Source organism: Oncorhynchus clarkii, chromosome 12 (genome assembly GCF_045791955.1).
Source record: "Oncorhynchus clarkii lewisi isolate Uvic-CL-2024 chromosome 12, UVic_Ocla_1.0, whole genome shotgun sequence".
NCBI lineage: Eukaryota > Metazoa > Chordata > Actinopteri > Salmoniformes > Salmonidae > Oncorhynchus > Oncorhynchus clarkii.
The window spans coordinates 66,920,279-66,929,932 of record NC_092158.1 but is presented as its reverse complement, the minus strand read 5'-3'; the positions used below and the strand labels follow the sequence as shown (position 1 = coordinate 66,929,932).

The following is a 9,654-nucleotide window of genomic DNA, read 5'->3' as shown; positions in this document are numbered from 1 at the left end:
GATGTTCCCGGGACATCCTAACGGTACATTTTTGTTTGCAGGGACGTTCCCTCGGGACCATTACACACCGTCCTAATGACTAGTAAAATGAAAGTTTGAGAACGTCATGAAAAGTCCTGACATGGTCCTCCGTGACGTCCTGGTAACTAGGGAACGAGACAAAAGTTCCCCAGAGAATGTTCCCTTGGGACCATCATGCGACAAACCATTGACCAACATGAAACATCCCCTTGTGGTCAATGAATGTCCCATGGATAGCATCCTTATAGGCAGGTATTTGAAAGTGGTGGAAAGAGTTGGTAAAAATGTAAATTCATAGAAAAGTAGAGGCCATGCCACCGTTCTTACTCTGAAGATAATGTTAATGCATTATAAGGAAAAATACATAAATAAATGACATTAGTTTAGAATGACTGACTAGGATACAATTGCACAATATTGCTATGTCTCATCAATTTATTCATAATTGCATTAGCATGTCTGATTGTACGCTTCATAACTGAATTCATACCTCCAATATGATATGCGAGATTTTTCTTCTCATAATAACCCGTTAGTATTATGTTCAATTTTCTAACCGTTACGCATCAAACTCTCCTCCCTTCATCACTAATGACAATCTCATGTTCCTGCAGTAGGTTAGACTTAGAGTTGTCTTACCTCGAGGTACTGTGTTTACTGACGTCTCTAGTAAGTAATCAGTTTGTCGACTGAGGTAAGTAAGTGTCTGATTTCACCAGACGCTTGAATAGGTGTTTTTGCACCCAGAAGCTCATTGAAGGTTGTAGGAAAAAATACATTGAAATCATTGTTATTTAAGCAATTTATGTGACATGGTGGACATGCCATCTTATGTCTAGCAAGGCATATTGATAACTCTTAAGTGTAGTAATATTGACTGATGAATGCCACTGTGAAGACCTCTTAACATTTTTGACACTCCAGAGTCAAAGGTAATGGTACTGTCCGTCAGCCTTTTGCCAGACATTGTCTGTGATGTTTTGTTTTCTCTTTCTCATCACACCAGCAGTGTTGTCCCATAATGGCACTTCATCTTTTTTTTGTAGCCGGAATAAGCTGGAAGATTGATATTTAATAATTTTTGGAGCAGACAATTTTAGGGTGACATTTCAAAGCATGGGAATAGACAGCCACCTTTGGAATACATCTGATATTTTAGTGTGTGTGTGTGTGTGTGTGTGTGTGTGTGTGTGTGTGTGTGTGTGTGTGTGTGTGTGTGTGTGTGTGTGTGTGTGTGTGTGTGTGTGTGTGTGTGTGTGTGTGTGTGTGTGTGTGTGTGTGTGTGTGTGTGTGTGTGTGTGTGTGTGTGTGTGTGTGTGTGTGTGCATGTTCACTGATTAGATTATTCACAATGTCATGATGCAATGTTGCTAATGGTAACACTATGTGGATTAGATTGCTCTATTCCTCTTAAAATGAGACACAGCTATATTACAGCACGTACACCAAACTCATTCATGTAATCTGCCTCTCTCGCTTTTTAGAGAGAGCAACTTGATACTTGATGTGTTTGAGATCAAAGCAATTAGTACCTAATTGGATCTTAATTTGCAAGCCACTTGACACATAATAAGGAAAACAAGAAGGCGTGGATTGTTTATCTCTTTCTCTATCTCGCTTTCTCCTCCCAATCAAATGTGTCCCTTCTTCTCACAAACTTACCCTTACCCTCCATCTCTCATTGAGTTAAACTGTAAACAGTGGGATATTGAGATGGAGGTTAGGTTGGTTTTAGTCTCTTGGGGCCTTTATGACTAGCTCACACCACGAGGAGTTGTGACGGACGCGATCTGTGTGTGTGATGATAGGCAGAGGAGGATCAGTATGGATGAGAAAGCCACTGACGTCTCATGTGGAGCCACGTCAGACGCTTTGGCCGTCTTTTCGGAAGGGGCCCTTGTATACGGGGAGAGGGCATGAGCCATGAAGTTATTTTGATCCATTTGACGTCTCATGGGTTATGGCCGGGTGGGGGAGTTGAGTGAATCAACAACGACAGAAAGGGGAGAGAATGGTCATAGTCAATCAAGAGGAAGTGTCAAATAGGGGAGAGGGCCAGAGAGCAAACGGGAGGAAAGGAGAGGAAAGCCACTGACTGACGAACACTCATATGGATTTTTTCCTGGAATAAAATCTGGCCTCTGGCTTATTGAAAATAGACCTAATCATTCCCATTGCTAACATATGTATTCAGGTTGTGTGTTGACTGTATTTTAAATGCTTAGCCCGTGGTGATGATTTCACACATCTCTGCTCATATTCCGACATACATATGCATTGTAAATGCGGTTCTTTGTACAAATACAGCCCTCTTCACCAGTGATAAAATATATGACTTGTATACTCCTAGTCCACCCTTGATTCACACTGACCTGAGTAAGTTATAGAATGCGTCTCTTGATTGGTCCGATAATTACTCACTCATAGTCTCAGCCAGTAATCGATGGAAGACATTGATTCAGCCAGGACGGCAAACAGTCCGTGAGTTTTATAATCCCGTGGAAAACTGCGTTTGATTTCTGATTCACCCGACTCCCGCATCTTCTCCTCTCCAAATCACCTGCAAATAATTTGCAGTGCCATTAATTATCGTGAACCTAGAAAAGGGAACAATGAATATCCAATTATTAACACTTTGTTTACAGGATGTGGATTCAAATCAAGTCTAATTATAGATAATTGAAGATATGTTGTTATAACCCGTAGCAGCTAGATTACTGTGAATAATGAAATTAACTTGATTATTTATGTTAATAAAAGATGGATATAAAACACAGGTAGCCCTGTAGAAAGTGTAGCTCATATGGAAAGTGTAGCTCATATGGAAAGTGTAGGTCATATGGAAAGTGTAGCTCATATGGAAAGTGTAGCTCATATGGAAAGTGTAGCTCATATGGAAAGTGTAGCTCATATGGAAAGTGTAGCTCATATGGAAAGTGTAGCTCATATGGAAAGTGCAGCCTATTTCTCTTAATCATATCACAATCAACTTTTAACAGTTGAATGAAGACACATAATTAAAAAATATATATATTACTTTTTTTCTGGTGTTATTAAAACATGCAACTTATGCTTGTTAAATGTGCACATATTTGCAAACTGCGCAAATACATATTTCTGGACACCGAATGTAGTCAGCCTAAATATTTTTGTTCCATTTTTGTTAAGACACTCCAGGACCTGACTTGTCCAGAGCAGATAGTGAATAAATACTTTTTTCATCTTTCCATCTGTAAAATACTAAAGATATCTATTGAAAATGCAGTTTTAGCATTTTTTTTTTCACGTAAAATGTTACCTAAAATAAAAAATGGATAACATATCAATAAGTCTCTCTGGGCCAGTCTGGGAAATATATCAAAAGGATAAACACAGACAATTTGGTGAATACAGATGCTTCTGAAACTGATTATTTTTGTTGGCCTGTGGGAAGAGTCTGACTTTCAGGAAATGGCATTTAAAGACAAGTGTGCCACTGAATTAAGACTACCAAAAGCCTACAGTATTTAGACCCAATCACCATTTCTTCAAAGTTACTAAATGTACTCCAGTTTTGGAACATTCTCTATGAAATGGGCTCAGCAATTATGTGTAATTCAATATAGTTAGCCTTGAAATTATTTATGCATGTCCATTTTAAGGGGTTCAAATTCATAAAAAGGTTGAGGGCAGTAGTATGATAAACTTAAGAAAATAAACATTTTCATCAAGCTTTTTTACATTTTTAAGTTTACTTTTTGAAAATACTAATATTAATGGACCAAAATGGCAACAAATCTCAAAATTGATATGTAGATACAGAAAATTAAATTTCAGCCTGTAACGATTGGCTTTATGGGCATTACTGTACCAATAGGAACTTGTGCGCCACCTGGTGGTTATTGGATTAGGCTACTCCAACATACTTTTTTTTCACTTTCTGACCAATAGGGAGTTTTGTCCCTTGTAAATAATAATAATAGGCAACATTAATAGGTATTTAGCCCACTGATGTCGAATCAGTGTAATCCTTATATTTCGAGGCTGTTGTTGCTGTTTTAATCAAGATATCCATTGTAAATTGTGAAAGAATGAGGAAAGGCCTAATGATTATCAATATTTAGCCTGTTTGTAGCTTAATACCATTTAGCTTTTTTTGAACATCGTCTGTCCAAATTGTTTGACATCATTCCATTGGTTTGTCAATAGGACAGGTGTGATCCAAATTGCCCTTGTGTCCTTATAGCATAAGTCAGATATTAAAATTGCGTAAACCCACATAGTTCGACTAGGGTGATGCATTAGTAATATGTTAATCATCAGGTGACGTCGGTATTATGCCCACATCCCCCTTCTCACCATCACAGCCACCCCTCTCACCCGGTGGACGAGGCGACGATGGGTATATAAACCCCCTTGTGTTGGAGTGAAACAAAAGACCAGCGATTTGCTGCAAAGACACCAGTTGAAAAAGGAACATTGCAGAATCCAAGCAATAGAATCCACACTGCTGGACACAGACACCCGTTGTCTTAACTACTTGTAGCTCACGTCAAGTCTTCTGAAAGTAAGAACAACTTTTAGTCTTGTGAATTTTAAATGTTTGCTGGTTTTACTTGTATATTACTTTTAAAGCTTTCATGATGCGGACGCTCACATTTCTTTGCATATTTGGACATTTAAAAAATGAGTAGCTTTGTGCAGTTCGTCATTGAATAAAACGGGAATGGTCCGATCACCTATGCAGAGATCTGCATGTTGCAACCTACAACGAGAATCGTTTTCCCAACTGGAGTTGGGTTGAAAATGTTAGAAAATACCAGAAAAGGCTTTTCAGAACCACGGACAGCTACGGCGCGAAAGTTGCGCAAATGAAATGTGGATAAAGTCGTGATTTCTGCACGCACAGCATGCATTCCTATAACAGTTGCAAATATTTGACAATTGCATAATAAATCATGATCATGTTGAATAGCCCACTCTTTTACCAATAACTAGTGAATTATAGCGAATACATGTTTCAAAGGGGAAATATAATATAATTGGTCAACTTTACCAATTATTTCTGCTGTTATACTTGTTGCTTGTTCCCTTTCAAACTCATTCCTATGACTTATTAGGATGCCTGCTCATCTTTGAAATTGGTGTAATATTGATTGGTGGGCTATTTAGCCTAGATTATTTATCTCCGTTGAGGCTTTTTAACATTTAACAATCACGTGCTCCCTAACCCCCTTCTCCTGACCACAGATGGCCATTATACTGAAACCCTGGACCGTCTTGGTCGCCTTGGTGTTGTGCGTGCTGGTGTGTCTCGGGACTTTCGTGGACGCCTACCCACCTAAACCGGAGAACCCTGGAGAAGACGCGCCTCCTGAAGAGCTGGCCAAATACTATACCGCGCTCAGACACTACATCAATCTGATAACGAGACAGAGGTAAGCAGACCGTGCTCGCACTCTACGTAGCAGCTTTTCTATTTAAATTAGTCCTAAGTCCTAACATCAGAGGACATTTTGTCTATTAAGTTATAATAAACCACAAACCTCGATTTATATGGCAAATGGAGCTGTTTTTCATTTTAATTCCGATCTAGGTTAGTCTACTGTGACAGTGACCGCTGAGTTTTCTGCTCTTATTTTTTGCCACAAGCTCTTAATGCTCCACATACCATTATATATATATTTTCAACATTTTATTGCAGGGCACTCTCAAAAAGCTTTAGGCTTATTATAAACCACAGACTTCGTTTTTTTTTAATGGCAAATGGAATTGTTTTTCATTTTTATTCCAATCTAGGTTAGTCTACTGTGACAGTGACAGCTGAGGTTTCTGCTCTTATTTTTTGCCACACGCTCCTAATGCTCCATATACCATGATATATATTTTCTACATTTTATTACAGGGCATTAGGCTCAAAAAAGCTTTAGGCTCTCCATATAAATAATGCCATAGTAATCAAACCTGTGAAGACAGACCCACGTGAACTCTCCAAATCAAATGATGGATCCCTATGTGCCTGCAGGTTCCCTAATAACATATTCTATACTGATAGGGTGATGTCTGGGTTGAATAGGTGGTCTATGTCTTATGCTGAAATGGCACTGAATCAGGCACACCTGATATTATTCATGATATTCAAATAGGCCATTGATCTTTAAGAAAATATATCCAACCCTCTTACATTCAACTCAGAGGGCAAAATGTTTACTCTTTTACAATCCATTATCATAGAGCATCCACATTTACGTTGTCATAATATAGCAATGGCTTGGATGATAACCAATAATATACTGGAATGGTGTAGGTCAGAACTATATAGTCCAAGAGGAATGACATTCGGTGGAGTTTGTTCTTCTTGTCTGTCATAATAAATCATTGGACTACATTTAACATTTTAGTCATTTAGCAGACACTCTATTCAGAGTGACTTCCAGGTGCAATTCGGGTGAAGTGCCTTGCTCAAAGAGCACATAGGCAGATTTGTCACCTTGTCGACTTGGGGATTTAAACCAGTGACCTTTCGGATACTGGCCCAGAGCTCTTATCCGTTAGGCTACCTGCCGCCAAATATGAATGATCATTCGGGAATGCTATTTGAACAGCAGAGAAGATTTGACTGCAGCAAGAGCACGGATTTTCCTGGAATCCAAAATACATAACAGTAATATTGTCTTCTGCATCCTCACAAAGCGGTTTCTAAGTGGAGAGATGAGAGCATGGTCTGACAACGATGGTTCCCTTTTACTTCTTGTTACAACCGCCTGTCTATGGAGAAGGTGAGATTGCCTCACTTTCTCAGTTGGCGTGGTTGATCATGCTTCCCTCCACTTCACTGGCATCACTTTGGAGTGCCCGAGTGGGGTTGAATTGGAGTGTGAAATTGCACAGCTGCTATGAAAGTGCGACAGGTAGCCTAGTGGTTAGAGCGTTAGGCCAATAACTAGAAAGGTTGCTAGATCAAATCCCTGAGCCGACAAGGAAAAAAGCTGTCGTTCTGAACAAGGCAGTTAACCCACTGTTCCTAAGCTGTCATTGTAAACAAGAAGTTGTTCTTTAACTGACTTGCCTAGTTAAATAAAACAAAACATTTATGAATGCCAGGTTAGGTGGCATGATGGGAAAGTTAACATTTTCCACTCAAAACGTCTTCCCCACAGAGGAAGAAATTCCAGCCCAATCCCGCTGAGATATTCAACTTCCAATTTCAATTTCAAAGAGAAATTGATTGTTTGTACATACATTAATCTGTGCAGGGAATGCTTATACACCAACAGACAAACACACCGGAAAGAAAAACAATTAGATAGTGTCTCAGTCTATTACCTACCTTACTACAGAGGACTACATTATCGTGCCATTAAAAACCCTCAGTATCTTTGGTAGTTGAGCAAGAAAGGCCTCGAACAGCATCTTTTCAGAGGAAAGGAGCTCTGACTCTAATTGGCCTTGTCAGGTGGCTCCAGTGTCTGTGGGAGTTTGTGGGATGACATGCTCAAGTTTCACACATGTACACATAATTACATCACCCATCTCCCATGACACACACCTCAGACAGCTACCTGGACACCTTTAGACACATTCAGACAGCAAAATGTTCTACCTGTCATTGAGAAGCGGGATCCTCCTGCAGAATGCTGAGAGTGGAGTGGAGGTTTGACAGTCTTTGCTCTCTCTCTCTCTCTCTCCCTCTCTTCCTTTCATTTTTTTTCTAGGTACGGTAAGAGGTCCACCCAGGAAGGAGTGATGTCAGAGTTGCTGTTTGGCAACAATGCAGAGAGAGACCAGAGATCAAGGTCAGTCCATCAAAGATATCAAACATTTCCAATACAATTTCAACGGCAGGTGCAAAGACTGATATCTCTTTGTTTCTGGGGTTATTTCGATAGTGTCGTGTCAAAGAATTGTCACTTTATTGGCTACATACACCTACTGTACAGGAAAAGACTGGCATGCACAACCTTTAGTAGGTCTGCCTTTGGGTAGCCCAGGATTAAACCAAATGTTAATTCCCCCAGGACTCATTGTTCCCTCTCTCTCTCTCTCTCTCTCTCTCTCTCTCTCTCTCTCTCTCTCTCTCTCTCTCGCTCTCTCTCCAGATATGACGACTCCTACATGTGGTGATTCCTCGTCCTCGTTGGGCATTCTCCCCAGGTGTCCACCAATAGCTGGAGAGGCCGACCAGTGCTCCCACAACCACCTCCCCCTCTGACCCCTGACCACAACCAATGACCATCACAGACCTTTTAAGACAACGTAAAAAATCTACCTGAAATACCGAACCCTCCTTCCCCCGCTTTCCCTCTCTCTCGGACTTTCTCTCTCTCTCTCTCACACACGAAGTCTCTGACTCATTTCTTCACATGAAGACAGTTGTACATAATGAATTATTGAATTAAGATATAGAATACAAGATATATAATGATTGATGAAATCATGTGTAACCATCACTGCTGTGTGTCTTAATAACAGAGAATTATCTTTTATGGTTGGTACTGTATAAATGCATTGTGTGTGATTAAAGTTTTAATGGATGGCTATGACAAAATAGATGATTGCATCTCATTCATTCTTACAGTCAACATTATTGTGGTGTTTTAAAACGATCTCTCGGATGTAAAATCATTTGTTGATGAGCAGAAGACATTCAATCTAGTTGAAAATGTAAGACCCCCTCCGTGAGGAGCTTTCCAAACCATGTTACTGTAAAGCTTTTGGGTGTCTTCTAATAGGCGGCCTGAAAATCAGACATCGGTTGTGTCTGGTGCAAGTACTAGACATCAGGCTGTGTACATTCTGCCTAACGCTGATGTCTCATCTCGATCAATATGCAGATGATATACCTCTTAACTGTAATACTTATCTTCGTCCAGTAGATGTCACTCATGTAAGGTACCTGACATGAACATGAGTGCAGGGTGAATACAATGTGAACACTGATTGAATGAGTAAATAATGTTTTTCTGAAATACATATATTATAATGGAGTACATATTGTATAATCCGACGACATATTACAAACTTGTATACACGATATAAGTACAATTATTTACTTAGCAATTATTTACTTAGCATGTTTGCAATAGTGTGTTGCATGAGTTGAAGAGCATATGGATGTATAGCATTTTCGAGAGATCTCGACGATTCAGTTCCATTAAAGCCACAATCCGTAAGATTTCTATTTGCTCATTTGCCATTTCAACGAACGGAATAGCCATGCTTTCTGAGGAATGTGACTCATAGATGCCCTGTCCTACCTTATCATAACCAAAGCAATAAGGACACATTACGCCATTGTGTATGATACTTCAATAATACTCTGCACAATTTAGAGATGAGCTTTAACCCAAACAAACGTGGGTTAAAATATGAATATTCACTGGAAGCGTAAGGATTACACACAGCTCATGTGATGAAAATCATGTAAATTCATGACATGTAATGGTAGTCAATTATTAGCGTCAAGAATATTTGTGTGTTCTCGACTTATTGTCGATAATTGTCTGTATTTGTTATTGTAAAAACATGAAATGGGTCTGCAATAATTATTTGTTTTCTAGTTTAGAAAGACTGTTAAAAAGACAATATATCTATTCTACGCTATGACCGTACGTAGTTGGTGGGGCCCACATTGAGGAAAGAAGTGCATTGCCC

General features: G+C 39.4%; 1 protein-coding gene across 1 annotated transcript; it reads left to right on the top strand.

The window, feature by feature from the left end:
- Positions 1–4,445: 4,445 nt before the first annotated feature.
- On the top strand, positions 4,446–8,523 carry LOC139422173 (peptide YY). The gene is made up of 4 exons (XM_071173328.1): positions 4,446–4,567; positions 5,251–5,438; positions 7,716–7,796; positions 8,100–8,523. The coding sequence occupies exons 2-4, from the start codon at positions 5,251–5,253 to the stop codon at positions 8,122–8,124; spliced, it is 294 nt and encodes a 97-aa protein (XP_071029429.1). The 5' UTR covers positions 4,446–4,567; the 3' UTR covers positions 8,125–8,523.
- The last annotated feature ends 1,131 nt before the right edge of the window (positions 8,524–9,654 follow it).

Bases quoted from the DNA above. Each gene is read 5' to 3' on its own strand.
- LOC139422173 (XM_071173328.1), top strand. From the start codon at position 5,251: ATGGCCATTATACTGAAACCCTGGACCGTCTTGGTCGCCTTGGTGTTG. The intron at 5,439-7,715 runs GTAAGCAGACCG...TTTTTTTTCTAG, and splicing joins AATCTGATAACGAGACAGAG to GTACGGTAAGAGGTCCACCC. The intron at 7,797-8,099 runs GTCAGTCCATCA...CTCTCTCTCCAG, and splicing joins GAGAGAGACCAGAGATCAAG to ATATGACGACTCCTACATGT.